We start from the raw sequence: 16,902 nt of genomic DNA on the forward strand, positions 1-16,902 counted from the left end.
CCTCTATGCTGATGACCTTGCTCTAATAGCCGAGTCACTGCCAGAACTAGTGATGAAGTTTAATTGTGTGGAAGCAAGGTCTAGAATCGAAGGACCTTAGGTTTAACCTAGCAAAAACCAAAGTCTTAGTAAGTAGGAAGGCGAACACATCACAAACTCCTTCAAGTAGATGGCCCTGCTCGATCTGTAGAAAAGGCGTGGGTAGGTACTCCATTGGAGGTACCCGGTGTAAGCTATGGACACATAAAAGGTGTGGCAATATCAAAGGAAGGTTAACTGGGAAGATAGTTTTTGTGTGTGGCAGATGCACAGGGGCAATAAACACTGAAAATGTACAGAAAACAGATTCCATCACATGTCAGGAGGAGAAACTAGAGGTAATTAATAGCTTCCGCTACCTAGGTGACCAAGTCTGTAGTAGGGGTGGTTGCTCTCAGAGTGTAGAGGCTAGAATAAGAATAGTCTGGGTAAAGTTCAGGGAGTTCCTACCTCTGCTGGCAACTAAGGACCTCTTGCTCAGGATGAAAGGTAGACTGTATGATGCATGTGTGTGAATTGCCATGCTACATGGCAGTGAAACATGGGCCATGACTGCTGAGGACATGCGTAAGCTTGAAGGAAATGAAGCTAGTATGCTCTGCTGGATGTGTAATGTCAGTGTGCATACTAGACAGAGTGTAAGCACCCTGAGAGAAAAGATGGGCATAAGAAGCATCAAATGTGGTGTGCAAGAGCGACGATTGCATTGGTATGGTCATGTGTTATGTTTGGATGAGGAGACCTGTGTGAGGATGTACCACTCCCTAACTGTGGAAGGAACCTGTGGAAGAGGTAAACCCAGGAAGACATGGGATGAGGTGGTGGAGCATGACCCTCGAACATTGGGCCTCAAAGAGGCAATGACAGGAGACTGAGACCTTTGGCGATATGCTGTGATTGAGAAGACTCTGCAATTAAAGTAAGATAGCAGCCGTTGCTGATGTCAGTGTTGCATGTCCGACCTGTTTAAGAGTACCTGCTGATGTGTTGGGCGATATGATATGCTTGAGAAAACCTGTTGAGTCAAGTAAAACCAAAATCGTAGCTGTGGCCAGTGCCCCCTGAATAGCTCCTGTTCCAGTGGCATGTAAATTGTCATTCGAATGCAGTTGATGCCAGTATCCCCTGGCAGGCTCCAGTGCCGGTGGCACGTAGAAAGTACCACCTAAATGTGGTCGATGCCTGGTCCACCTGATTGGCTCCCGTGCTGGTGGCATGTAAATAGCACCATCCGAATATGGCCAATACCAGTTCCCCTTGACTGGCTCCTGTGCTGGTGGCACATAAAAAACACTATCCGAATGTGATCAATGCCAGGACCGCCTGACTAGCCCCTGTGCTGGTAGCACGTAAAAAGCACCATTTGAACGTGGCCAATGCCAATACCCACTGACTGGCTCCCGTGCCCATGGCACATAAGCATTATCCAAACATGATCGATGTCAGGCCTGCCTTACCGACTCCTGTGCCTGTGGCATGTGAAAAGCATCCACTACATCCTCGAAGTGCTTGGCGTCAAGAAGGGTATTAAGCTGTAGAAACATATCCAGATCAGATTGGGGCCTGGCGCAGTCACTGGCACTCCAGACCTCAGTCAAGCGGTCCAACCCATGCCAGCATGGAAAGCAGATGTTAAACAATGGTGATAATGATGATGATGATATATGTATGTATATATGCATATATATATATATATATATATATATATGCATAAATATATGTATATGTATAGATATGTATATATATGTATATGTGTATGTATATATATATGTATATATGCATATGTATGCATATATGCATGTATATGTATATATATGTATGTATATATGCGTGTATATGTATCTATGCAAATGTATGTATATATGCATGTATATAAATATATGTATGTGTATATGTATGTATATATGTATGTATATATGTATGTATGTATGTATATATGTATGTATGTATATATGTATATATGTATGTATGTATATATGTATGTATATATATGTATATATATGTATGTATATATATATGTGTGTATATATATATATATATATATATATATATATATGAAACACATTGTGTTCTTGAGCAAAGCATTTCATTTCACATCACTCCAGCCCACTCAGCTGACAAAATGAGTAATCCTGTGACGGACTGGCATCCCATCCATTCGGGGAACATATATATCATAAAATCCAGAAATCGACCCTTTTGAGTTGATATGACTCGAGAAAGTAACTTTATATCTATGATCCATGGTTTCCTGTGGTAGAATGCAGTGCACCAAAATATAAAGTTTTCTTCAGAGCAGGAGTCTGATCTAAATGCTTCTTGCTGCATATTGGACTCTGTGGCATGTAAAGCTTCAAAAATCATTCCTGCATTGTATAAGAAATATCATTAGAAAATAGAATCTGAGATTAAGTACTCGGAAAGCCAAATTTATGACTTGGTTTCGCTTTATTTATAACATTAGTGTCTTTGCAAAAACCATAACAAAATTGAGATCCTAAAACCAAGGTGCCATGTAAAAAGTTTTAGTGTGGGTGCTGGTACTATGTAAAAAGTTTTAGTGTAGGTGCTGGTACTATGTAAAAAGCACTGGTGCTGGTGCCACATAAAAAGCACCCAGTACACTCTGTAAAATGGTTGGTGTTAGAAAGGGCATCCAGCTGTGGAAACCAAACCGAAACAGACTATGGAATTTGGTGTAGTCCCTGGCCTTGCCAGTTTCTGTCAAGAATTCAAACTTGTGCCAGTATGGAAGATGGGCGTTAAATGTTGATGATGATGACAAAGCATTTTCCTCATATATCAACCTGTGAAGATTGTCATCACCACTACCACTAATATCATCATCGTTGTCATCATTCTGTGTTTGCTTTTCGATATTTTCATGGGTTGGCTAGATCTTTAGCACAGTGTCTCACCATTTGTTTCCTTTGTAAGGTTCAACCTTTCAGATCAGCTTTCACCCCTCACCACCACCCACCTCTGCTCCTATCTTCCTCTTCCTTAAATTCCTTTCATGTGTATTGCTTGGCACAATTTTACTCAACTCTCCTCCTCCACATTCATTACTAGTTGCCTTTCCTGTTTCCTGGTTATATTAAAAAAATAAATAAGTGGAGGTGGATTCAGATATTTGCTTTTTATTTCATATTTTCTATTTTTTCTTTACTTTATCTCATGTGACTGAGATAAGTAAGTCATTTAATTATTTTTATATGCACCAGTTAGTAAAAGCCTAATTTTTTTTATACAACTATTTTGAACTATAGTCATTTAACTTTGTACTTAAGTCTTTGCTTTCATAAATACAAGTTGTTATCTTGTGATATTTTAAGTTGCTGTTTTACTTGAATTTTCCATGGGATAGGTTTTATTGTTGTTGCATTGAAATTTTTTTTTAAATATTTGTAAGTAGAAGTAAGAAATTTGAAATTTTTTAGTCTGGCAAACTAGAGCAAATTGCTATAAGCTTTTCTCTACTAGTAAGATTTTCAACTTATAACCATATCATTTGTAATCCTATACCTTAGTATCACATAAATTTGAAATATATAATAATTTAATTTTTGTTTTTTTTTTCTTCGTGCTTATTGTGGTTTTACAGTCATGAAATATCAAATACAACCAAAGTTGAAGCAATTTTTTTTCAGTTACAATGTCATCGTCATCATAATCATCATCATCATCATAGCATTTTGTTTCTCTTTTTATTTCTCCATTACATAGTTGTGTAATGCAGTGTCTCTTCATGATTTGTGATCTCTCTGTATAACCTAATATTCTTAAGTTTCATTTGAACAATTTCTCACCAGATCTGTTTTGAATTGCCTTTCTCTGTCTGTCTGTCTCTCTCTCTCTCTCACACACACATGCACAGATTTTCTCTTTTTCTCTCTCTTTTTCTTTATTTTTCATTGCCATTCATGTATCAAAAGTTCCTGGACTAGCTCTGTAGTGCGCCAACAGGTGGCAGCACACAGTTGTGTGTGCAGTGAGAGCTAGCAATGACCTTCATGAGGCAATGTGGCAAGTGATATTGTTGTTTACTTCTCAAGTTGTGAAATTTGTGTTTTTGTGATCACGTGTATGCTGTAGTCTGTGATGTTTGTCATGAACAGGAAGTTGGGACAAAGAGCCAACTTGAAATTTTGTGTTGAACTTGGGAAGTCTACTACAGAGATATTGAGCATGCTTCAGCAAGATTATGGCAATGAGGCAATGGGTCGTGCGCAATGTTTCAAGTGGCACAAGTGCTTCAAAAGCAGAAGAACATCCCTGGAAGACAATGAGTGATCTGGAAATGTAGAGAAAATTCATCAACTTGTGCGTAATGATCACCAGAGGACAATTGACAACACTGCTGGTATTGTTGGTCTGTTATATCAGTGAGTACCAAATGTCTAGATTACACACTGTGACTGAGCTCTCCTCACTCATGAATTTCTTGCCAAAAACAGTATGTTATCACTTCCACACCTGCCCTACTTGCCAGATTTGGCACTTGCAGACTTCCATCTCTTCCCCAAGATGAGCATGCAGCTCAAAGGCTGCTGTTTTAACACCATTGTTGAAATCAAGAGCAAATCACAGGAGGTCCTTGATTCACTCATGGAAAGCAACTTCCAGGCTGGATTTCAGAAGTGGCAGGAACACTAGGATCAGTGTGACTATTTCGAAAGAGATGATGTTAAAACTTCTGTAAATAAATTATTTTTTATTAAACATAATTACTCCAGGAACTCTTTGGTACTGCTTCGTAAGTTATTTGTATTTCTTCTCCCTTCTTATAATTGCTGTTATTATTGTTGCCACTGCTGCTGCTACTATCATCTTCGTTATCAACAGTAATACATACATGCATGTATAGCATGTATACATACATATGTACATACATGCTGTTATCTTTATCATTTAACATCCATCTTCCATGGTAGCATGGGTTGGACAGTTTAACAGGAACTGATAAGCCAGAGGACTGCACAAAACTCTATTATCTGCTGTGGCATGGTTTCTACAACTAGTTGCCCTGCCTAATGACAATCACTTTACAGTGCATACTTACTGGGTGATTTTTACATGAGACCTATATATATATATATATATATATATATGCACATACACATAGTGGAGGCATGGAGGCATGTAGCTTGATGATTTTGATTCCTGAACTGAGCAATGTGTTATGTTCTTCAGGAAAACACTTTATTTCACAGTGCTGGCAAAAATGAGTATTTCTGTGATGGATCAGCAGCCCATCCAACAGGGAATATATACGCTTCAGAAACCAAGAAACTGGCCTTATGAGTCTATGTGACTTGAGAAGATAATGTCTTCTGCTCAAAAGGCAATTGACAAATGGTGGAATGAATTATCATTTCAACCAAGAAACCATGGGTAGCTATTATTGCAAGATCTGTGGATTTTAATTTAAGATTATCTTTACTCTCTTGGCTGATTGAGTACTTTTCTACTTGTTAAAGCATTACCACATAATATATATGCATGCATATATACATACGTACATACATACATACATACATACATATGGTCATCCCATAAATAATGCAGTTGTTTCAATTGCATGAACTAAAAGTCAGAAGAGATTAACTACCTGCATCAACTTGCTATAAAAGCACGTAGTAATTTTACCTTGTCCTTATTCTTAGTGCAAGTTTTGATGAGTGCAGTTCGATTTTAACAGTTATTTTTTCAAAGCTATAATGGAAGTGACACAGGAACATATTCGGCATATTTTGCTTTATGAGTTCAATAAAGGCAACAGTGCAATGGAAAGTGTGAGGAATATTAATGCAGTACATATGTATTGGACAATAAGCATAAGCCAGTGTCAATGGTGGTTCCAGAAATTCCGAACTGGAAACGACAGCCTAGAAGATGAGCCTCATCCTGGGAGATCTATAGAGCTCAATGAGGACATCCTGCAAACTCTGGTGGGACAAAATCACATTGTAATTGTTGAGGAATGAACAGAAAAGCTTGGATTCATTGACACCTGTGTGCCATCAAAAAAGTCAGCAAATTGGGTCGATGGGTTCCTCACAAACTTTCTGAGTCTAATCGCATGCAGAGAGTGAATGTGTGCTCTTCTTTGCTGTCACGTCTCACAAATGAACCTTTTTTTGGACTGAATAGTGACTTGTGATGAGAAATGGGTCCTCTATAAAAATATCAAGCACTGAAGACAGTGGGCATGGAAAGGAGAAACACTGATACCCCAGGTTAGAGAAGGTCTTCACCCACATAAGGTGTTGTTTTCTGTTAGGTGGGATATGAAAGGTTTAATCCACTTTGAACTTTTAAACTCAAAGCAAACGCTGACAAATGAGATCTACTCTGAGCAGCTTAAGTCGGCGCTAGAAGAAAAACAACCATCTTTGGTTTTAAGACAAAAGGTGTTCTTCCATCAGAATAATGCTCAGCCACATACAGTGAGAGTGACATTCCAAAAGTTGGAGCAGTTTGAATGGGAAATGTTGCCCCACCCACCATATTCACTGGACATTGCCCCATCTGATTATCATTTATTTCACAGTCTTCAAAATCATTTGGATGGAAAAATATGAATTCTGTAGATGAGGTCAGAAAAGTATTGGAGGAGTATTTTTCATTACGGACAAGTGAATTTTGGAAGAGGGGCCTTGCAAGTTTACCAGTTAGATGGAAGAGCATTGTAGAAAATGAAGGAGAGTATATTTTAGATTAAAAAAGAACTTTATCTTAATTTTGAAAAATAAAAGGAGTATAAAAATACTGCATTATTTATGAGGTGACCCAACTTATATATGCAGGGTGTGATGGGTAAATTATCGTCATTTTATACTTTTAATTTCGCGCATGTGCATTGCTTTTGATTTTGTTGACTACACAGTATAGTACGGTCAGTTGGCCACTGTCTGTGAGAAAAACAGCACCATAACACAATTCAATCTGCCAGAACTTTGGAAAGGACATGTTTTACTGCTTGGCAATCACATCAGAAACTCCAATATGAACATTTCAGAGTGTTTGGGTGCCAATCTGAGGATAGTGCATGTACCGAGAGTGATAAAAATCAAACATCCAGTCAACATCATTGTGTTTGGAGTGATCACTAGTGATAGTGACAATATGCCACCATTCATATTCCCACACAGCCTCAAACTGAACATGGAGGCCTACATCGGGTGCCTGGAGGAGGTAGTGCTGTACTGGCTCAAGAGGGTGGCTGCTGGAAGGCCCTATGTCTGGTAACAGGACTCTGCACCATGCCACACAGGCAGGAGAACCCAGTCATAGCTATCAGACAATTTCTGTGACCACACTGCTCCTAACATCTGGCCACCTAACTTCCCAGACTGTAACCCCTTGATTATTATGTGTGGGGCACAGTTGAGCAAGAGACCAACAAAACTTCTTGTAATACCAAAGATGAACTGAAGGCAAGGATTAAGGCAGCATTCACCAACTTAAACAAGGAGACTATCCAGAAGAGTTGCAGGGGATTCCAAAGTCATTTGGAAGCCATGGTTGAAGCTAGTATGGCAATTTTATTGAATAAATTTACTCTTTAGTATTTCAAGATATTTTAAAGTAATTTTGGTAAATGTTAGTGTTCTTTTCATTTTTGCGTAATTTAGATGACAATATATTTACTGTACCCTGTAAATCTGAGGATTCATGGCTTAGTGATTGGTATGTTGCACTCAGAACCATGAGATTGTGATTTCAATCCCTAGAGCAGGTGGTGCGTTGTGTTCTTGAGCAAAACACACCATCTCGCGTTTCTGTGAGATCACTTTGACACCTGGTGTATGGTGTGCCATGCACCAGTTCAGACAACGTTGATTTGATTGAGGGAGTGAGCTAATGTACAGCATATACATTTGATCACTATAAACAATCCATTTGTGCAGGTTGTTTGGCAAAAGATGAATACCCATATGTCATCTTCGATGGGAGAGTCCATCATGTATATATAAAATTGCTATGTATTCATCTACAAATTAGTGTGGTTAATTTCCTGACTTCTTACTCATTTGTGTTACTCATCAAAAAATGACTAGCCCTATTGATTTCTTCAGCAGTGAGAAAACAGTTGATTAGGTCAACCTGAGTACTTGTGTTAATTTTACTGAACCTGAATGAATGAAATAATGAAAGGCTGAATAGAATAAATACCAGTTGAGTGCTGGATAGAATAAATACCAGTTGAGTGCTGGGGTCGATATAATTGACTTGCCCACTTCCTGGAATTGCTGGCCTTATGCCAAAATTTGAAACCAATAGTTCAACTGCAAAAGGTTTTTCTACATCCAAATGTACACAAACGCATTAAATATGAAAATAAAAAACTATGCCAAGCAGACATTGGAGCATTACACATTCCTCTGCTTTGTAGGATCCTGTTCAATTTTCCAACTCATGTCAGCATGAAACACAGATGATGTTAAATAATGGTGGTAACACACACACATGCATGTGCGCACATATGCACACATACACACACATTGTACTAGGAATTACAGTCAAATCACCTATGCTGTTTTAAATAAAGGGCATATTATATAATGTACTCTTAGGTTACACTGTTTATGAAAATAACCAAAGAAGAACTCAAAACAATGAACAGATAATAGAATTTGTTAAGTGTGAATCCAATCCTGATTTCCTAAAACTTGATATAAGTCCATTCATTAAATAAATGCTGATTATTCTTATTTATTTGTCTCATTTTAGTCATCAAATCGCTCATTTAGAATCGATTATGAGCGCAACACCTTTGTTAAAGATGGCAAACCATTTAAATATGTGTCTGGCAGTATGCATTACTTCCGTACACCTAACTACTATTGGCACGACAGATTGTCTAAAATGAAAGCTGCTGGTTTGAATGCCGTTCAAACGTATGTAGAAACATATTTTTAAAATTCCCAACAATACTCTCCCGCCACCTCTCATCGCTACCCTGATACAAAAATGTGTCTGAAACAAAACCAAAACACGCACGCACGCTAAAGATGCATTGTTTATATTATCATATTTGCCTTGTGTTGAATGTAAAATTTTGTTTTTGTGTTACATGAATACAATGCTTTGATGAAGGAATATACCAGTAGCAATACTTGTAACCTTTGAATTGATTAAATGATTCTTTCTTTGAATGTAAATTTTGTGGAATTTGGAACATGTGATAAGATTTGGCTGATAAAACTGCAGGGAAAAATTATGATGTGTATTTGATTGCCTGGGAAATTACAGAAGTTAAACTGAAACTAAATGAACATTATAGGGAGTATAGTATGTGGTTATTTGCTGTTGGTCTATCTTAATTTGGAGATAGACCAAATATATATAAGCACTTAAGATAGACCGCATGAGAGTTAAAGTGTTACAAATCTATTCAGCTTTGAATAGGGAAAGAATCTTACAATAATCATTATATGACAATCACTACTGATCAGTGTTATTACTAAAAGACTCTACACTGTCTTCTGAGCTACCATAGAAAGCGGCTAAACCACCCTCAAATCACACCCTATTGTCTTAAAGAAGAATGGTTTTGGTAATTTGGTCTTGGATGCACTGTATTTGATTAAAAGATGTGATGGTCACAACTAGAAGGCTTTTGATCATACACTTGGGACTAAACAACAATAACATTATCATTATTACTGTGATATTTGGTTTTTTCTTTGTGCTAATGTAGGTTAAATGGGTCTGCAATTTCTTAACTTCCAGTGCATCTTGATCCTATGTTACCTCACTTGTGAGAACCATGTGTATTCTTTATTGTATATGTCCTTTCCCATCACCTCATACATGGCCATTGCTAAGTGGGGGATGTACTGCAGGGCACTGTCCCCACTCTATTCAATGGTGCACCCTCAGATTTTCAGTGATTCACTTATTTCAAAACTCCACTTCAGCATTATTACAAATTAGTGCCCACTCAGAATATTCTGAAACACCCCAACATGCTAAAGTCTGGCAACAGGGCCTGATTTCATAGTACCACTTCACTCATAGTACCTCTTCTACCATTATTGTAGTAACTCATTCATTCATTGGCCCAAACATATATTTATATCCTTCTTAACTCTACTCAAACGTGGAGTGTGTAATATATATTCTTCAAGTACATAATAAATTGTAGCAAGTATAATTCAACATTTGTAGCAGAACTTTAATTCTAACTTTTGCCCCCATCCTTGTATCAATAAAATGCATATCATCTAACTTCTACCATTTAAACTGGCCCTATCTGGCAAAAATATTCTACCTGTTTTATGTTTGAACTGGCCAGATCCAGTCTCTTGCACAAGTCTTACAATGTCATTCTAAGCCATAAAATAATGCATGATTAACTGAAAACAATGTGAACAGATATAAGCATTACGTTTGACAGAGTAATCTGAATTCTAAAGGGTTAATGTTTTGCATGTTAAGTCTGTGAGTTACCATGAATTATTTGATTAGTTATTCCTGAATTATGAATTTTCTTCATTAGAATTTATTAGGGTTAAGAAACATTACTTCTAAAAAGAAGTATGTGTGCATTTGGGAATTAAAAAAAAAAAAATCCTTGTAATGTAGCAAAGATTACATCTAGGAAGCAATGCAAAGTTATGGCAAAGTTGGCTTTGAAGAAGAGAGAAAAGTTCTTGTTCGTAGATTAGATAAAGATTGAAGAATTATTTTCTGTTACATTACTGTAGTTAGTATATAAACTTGCACAGCATTGAACTTGTTTGTTGATCTAAATACCAAAGACTTTGTAATTTTAAGAAGAAGGCTGTATGGAGACTTAGTTTATTACTGAAGGGATGGACTGTCAACTGTTTAATATTTTGTTCTTGGTAAAAACAGAACACTAAACTAGAGAATATTATAACTTTTTCTAATCTAGACCATGATGTTCCAAAACGTAACACTTTATTTATAGCATAACTTTTAGGGTTATTCTACATCTGCTGTTATCAGGTGTATTAGCATTAATCATGTCATTAACATCTGTGCCTGTCTGCTGTTTGATAAGGAGACTAGGGCACTGATTGTGGGAGATCTGTTGAGATTAAGGAAAAATAAAGGTAGCATGATTTGTTGGGTATTACAAGTCCAATAAATCATGTTTCTGACATTGTTGGAAGACACTAGCTGAATATTGAAGTCATTATGTACCTGCATGTAGGAAAGGTGACTGTGGTAGTATGGTCATATGATGGCTGAGTTAAGAAATGTGTGTTCATGGAAGGTCCTTCAGGCAGAGAAAGATTGAAGAAGACATGAGATGAGGTGGTTAGTTGTTAAGATTTCAGGTCAGGCTTCTGTGAAGAGAGAACAAGTAGCAGTAGTATCTATGGTAGACCTATCCTACTTTACCAGCATGAAGAATGAATGTTATTGATAATGTATATTTTTACTCTCCCAAGATTTGTTTTTAGTGTTTATGATCAATATTTGTGGTTGTTTTTAAATTCTCTGTTATCAATGTCTTTTGATATTAAATTTCATATCTCTTTAAGAAAAGTTTGCTTATGTCATTAAATGGTATCAAAATGTCATAATCTACAGGCATGTTGAAGCATTACTGAAGATTTATCAAATAGTTTATCTTGGGGTAGACATCATACTAGAGCTCATCATTCTTCATGCTATACCTATGAGAAGTTGTACCATTGAGCTTAGTATTGTAAGCAGATAAAATACCTGTCAGTTAAATAGTGTCAATACTGATGATCTTGTTTAACTCCAGGCCAGTCCAGATCAAACAGATCTATGACCAAAGATGTAGCCATAGTCATTTCATCATTTCATTGTAACTATGTAGAGGCTTCCTTATTCATGTGACTGTGCATTCCTTATAGACTGGGACAAAAGATGGATATGGGTTGATAATTTCTCATCCAGCCCATGCCAGCATAGAAAGCAGATGTAAAATAATGATGATGAATTCTTTAACTGGTAGGTCAACACCTTCTAGATCCAGCCTACTACATCTGTCTTGGTATGTCATTATAGAGAGATTAAAGTGAGACCTAGTTATCTCAGTCTTCTTTTTGGGATGCTGCCATCTTTTTACAGCACTTTTATGTTTAGGAGATGATACCATATTGCTATTAATATTTATCAATTCAGTCATCTATTAATTGACTCTTTCACTTCAGTAAGGCCTCATATGTTTGAAAAAACCTTTTGTTTTTATTATCCAGAATATAAAGAATATATTGTAATTGTAAGTGTCGACTGTCCAAGAACCATATTTGATTTAATTAATTCTAGAATACATTTCTTGCTCATATTTTTATGAAAATATACTAAAGGATATATGTTCAGAACATTTTTCATCTTGATGTAGATAGACCTATCCAAAAGAAGGCTGTCTGACTGATTGACAAAAATTCACTCACCAACATTCTACAATACCTGGCTGACATATATGTTCTGATAGATCTCTCTGCCCATTCTGTTACTACTACATTGACCTCTGTTCCCCTGAGCTAGCTAGTTGTATACCATCTTCTCTCAGCTCACTCATTTCATCTCCTTCCATGTCTTTCTCTCCTCTTTGCACCACCCTTACTATGTCTCAAATTTGCTAAACCTTGCACTCATTGTTTCCCAGATTTTCATTGCTTTTTGCAATTGTTAATCTAAAGGTGTTCAGGGTGACTGGAAACCATGTTGATCTTATCAGTCTCAGAAGGCCGAAAAAGATTGTAGATGGCGCCTTCTCTCCACCAGACTAAAATATGAAAGGAAATTTCCCCAAGTTCTTGCAACTCACTAGTAGTGTCTGAAAAAAATACTTTTGCATTCACTATCCTGGACATTTCCCATTTAATCACACTGTTCTGTTAGAAGTAATATAACTTGTACCTTAACACAGAAAATACTAAACTTACAAAAAGGCTGTGAAATGTCAGAGTTATTAGAGCACTGGATAGATTGTTTTGTAGTATTTATTCCAGCGTGGAGGCGCAATGGTCCAGTGGTTAGGGCAGCGGACTCGCAGTCATAGGATCGCAGTTTCGATTCCCAGACTGGGCGTTGTGAGTGTTTATTGAGCGAAAACACCTAAAGCTCCACGAGGCTCCGGCAGGGGATGTTGGCGAACCCTGCTGTACTCTTCCACCACAACTTTCACTCACTCTTACTTCCTGTTTCTGTTGTGCCTGTAATTCAAAGGGTCATCCTTGTCATGCTGAATATCCCCGAGAACTACATTAAGGGTACACGTGTCTGTGGAGTGCTCAGCCACTTGCACATTAATTTCACGAGCAGGCTGTTCCGTTGATCAACTGGAACCCTCGACGTCGTAAGCGATGGAGTGCCAACAAAAATTTTAATTTATTCCAGCACTGTGAACTGTGTTCAAGTCTCAGCTTTGCCTTTTATCTTTTTGGGGTGGATAAAAAATAGACACCAACCCATTTGGATGGATTGGTTGGATCTTAGAGAGTCAGGCAAGATGCCTTGTATCTGTTCTGGCTTTGTGTTCTGTCAGCAATGCCTGCAAATGGCACTGGTGCTAAGCCGTATTAACCCGAATTGGTGGCTTTCTCTTGGATAAGCATTGGTGGTTTGGAGTGAAGAGACTTGCACACTTCTACAAAATATCTTGCATAAGCCAGCTCATGCTTGTGTTGATGCAAGGTTGACATTGGTCGACAGGTGCCTTACTCAAGCTAATTTACATATTAGTCATAAATCAGCAGTTTGACACTGTCATTGTGCTAAACATCATCATTATCATTCCTCAGCGGAATTTGAACTCAGAACGTACAGACAGATAAAATGCTACTAAGTATTTTGCTCAGCACACTAATGATTCTGCCTGCTTGCTGCCTTACATTTTGGTCTGAAAATTGGTTATTCTTGTTAATGTTATTTTCACTCTATTTCTTTTAATACTGAATTTTGGTTTGCATAACATAGGCAAAACTTTGAGAAGAGAAATGTGCTTATTATTTCATAACAAACAGCATTTTGTCTATAGAGATATGGGATATTCGTTATATACCGTTATATACTGTTGTCTGTTCACTTTATTTAAGCTGCAGATAAATAAATAAATATATAAATAGGTAAATAAAAATAGATAATAATAATAATAATGATGATGGTTCTTTCTACTATATGCAGAAGGCCTGAAATTGTTGGGGAGGGGACCAATTGATTACATCGACTCCAATGCTCAACTGGTACTTATTTTCTCAACCCCAAAAGGATGAAAGGCAAAGTTGACCTTGGCAGAATTTGAACTCAGTACTTAAAGCTGGAAGAAATGCTGCTAAGTTTGCTAACAATTCTGCCAGCTCACTGCCTTAACAATGGTGTTGATGATGATGATAATATGATAAATAAGATATAATAAAAACAAAAATACAAATATATATAAAAAATGAAAATAATAATAATCATAATCAATATAATCCCTCTTAAGCTACTTATTGGATTTTGAAATACCACTCTAATCTTGAATTATAATTGGCAAAATAGTAGCATTTGTATCATGGTTGATTTTGTTTTGAAGTACATGAGGCACGTAAGTGTTTTATGTAGGTATGGATGAACAAATGGTTGAGGTAGGATTCTACTCCCTGTTTTAAATATCCTTTTTCTTTTTTTTTTTATATCAAATAGTTAATATGGAATTTTTGAATAGTTATAACTATTTACTCAAATATTATCTCAGAATTTTTGATGAATTAATTATCTGAGTTTTTGACCTTTAGGGTTTTATACTTGTGTATATATTTGATGGACACTTGGCATTTTAGTTGCAAGTTAAATGGTCATTTACTTTTATAACCTTGGATTCTTTCTTCTCATTTATTGGTGGGGAAATATATAACTAAGTTAGAAGTCTCCATTGTTACATCCACCAAAGGCAGAACTGTTAGCATGCTTGACAAAATGCTTTGTGGCATTTCATCCATCTTTACATTCTGAGTTTTCCCAAGGTCAGCTTTGCCTTTTTCCTTTTTGGGGTCAATGAAATGAGTACCAGTTGTGCACTGGTTTTGATCTAATTGACTAGCCTGCTCCCCTAAAATATTTCAGGCCTTGAGCCTTTAGTAGGAAGGATTATTACACCCAACACAACCAACTCCATAAACAATGGCTGGAATGTCTTTGGTCATAAGTCCAGTGCATTGTTTCATAAAAGGACTTTTGAGGAATAGCAAGATCTCATGAAAAATTTCTGGGGCACCATGAAATATGATGTTCTTTAACTCTTTACCGTTTAGGTTACTCTTGTCAAGTGTATTACTTATTCTTTTACTTGTTTTAGTCATTTGACTGTGGCCGTGCTGGAGCACCACCTTAAGGGGTTTTATTCAAAGAAATAGAACCCAGGACTTACTCTTTCTAAGCCTAGTACTTATTCTATCGATCCCTTTTACTGAACTGCTAAGTTAGAGGGATGTAAACACACCAACATTGGTTGTCAAGTGATGATGGGTGGGGGTGGGGACAAACACAAACACAAGTATATTCATCTATATGATATACTTCTTTCAGTTTCTGCCTACCAAATCCACTCACAAGACTTTGGTTGGCTCAAGGCTATAGTAGAAGACACTTCCTCTAGGTGCCATGCTGTGGGACTGAACCCAGAATCATGTAGTTGGGAAGCAAGCTTCTTACCACACAGCCATGCCTGTGCCTATATTTATTCACATTATTTTGAATTAATCATGTATTATCTTATGGCTTCAAAATTTTGATGATGTGACTGTTTATTTTTAGAATGACATTGTAGGGTAAGTGTGAGAGACTGATCTGGACTGTTTGAGCATAAAGCAGGTAGAATATTTGGGCCAGATATGGCTGGTTTAAATACTGAAGGGTTAATGAAATTTAATAAGAATATACTTTATGAAATAAACACCATTCACCATTTTGAAAATAATAGATTATTATATACAAGGCCGGCCCTTCCGAATTACAGGTACAACTCACTTTTTCCAGCTGAGTAGACTGAAGGAGTACCATGTAACAATGTACTGTTGGTTTTTGAACTCACGATTGTGAGCTGAATACCATAATCTCTAAGCCACATGCCAGTAGATACCAGCTGACAATTGTATAATCTCCTATTGTTACACGAACATACACAGATAATGATGTATGCACATACACACTTAAACACAGTCACATATTTGTTACATACACATACACACAGTCGATTCGTTTTATACATACACACATGCATACATATATAAGCACACACACATATGCACAGATATCAGTCTTATATTGTTACACAAACATACACAAATAACAACTGACACACACAGATATCAACAGACATTGCACATGCAGTCTGTCTGTTAAACATACAGATACCAACATATACATTCAGTTATTGTTTCACACACACATACACACACAGGGATACCAGGAGACAATCAGCGTCATATTGTTCATTTATTTTTTATTTATTGGAATGCTAAAATCTTTGTAGGGCTATTTGAAGGAGGCGGAGGGTGTAGTGACTATAGCAGACTGACATGTCAGTTTTACCAAACCAATTTTATTAATATAGATATATTTTTTATATGAATGAACTCTCCCGCTAAAACAAGTTTTATTTCATTTAATGTTTTATTAAGATTAGGTTGGTGGTGGATGAAAGTTGTCCATAATATATTGGTATATGTCTTTCATGACTTTTAGAAAATCATATAAGGCACAGGTGTAGCTGTGTAGTAAGAAGCTAGCTGGTAGATGGAAACTGAAAGAAGCCTGCTGTATATATATATATATATATATATATATATATATATATAATGTAAGGATAAAATCTTTATAAGAATTTATGTATTTATAGATCTCTACCAAAAATTTCGTAAAAAT

At 36.7% G+C, this 16,902-nt stretch overlaps 1 protein-coding gene across 1 annotated transcript in view; it reads left to right on the forward strand.

Annotated features, from left to right (window-relative positions):
* The window catches only part of LOC106870855 (beta-galactosidase), a 97,532-nt gene that overhangs the window by 8,536 nt on the left and 72,094 nt on the right, over positions 1-16,902 (forward strand). Inside the window, exon 2 of the mRNA XM_052969888.1 lies at positions 8,776-8,942. Within this exon, the coding sequence (XP_052825848.1) occupies positions 8,776-8,942 (167 nt within the window). The remainder of the gene's footprint in view (positions 1-8,775; positions 8,943-16,902) is intronic.

The sequence above is a fragment of the Octopus bimaculoides genome, chromosome 1, assembly GCF_001194135.2.
Source record: "Octopus bimaculoides isolate UCB-OBI-ISO-001 chromosome 1, ASM119413v2, whole genome shotgun sequence".
NCBI classification, from domain to species: Eukaryota; Metazoa; Mollusca; class Cephalopoda; order Octopoda; family Octopodidae; genus Octopus; species Octopus bimaculoides.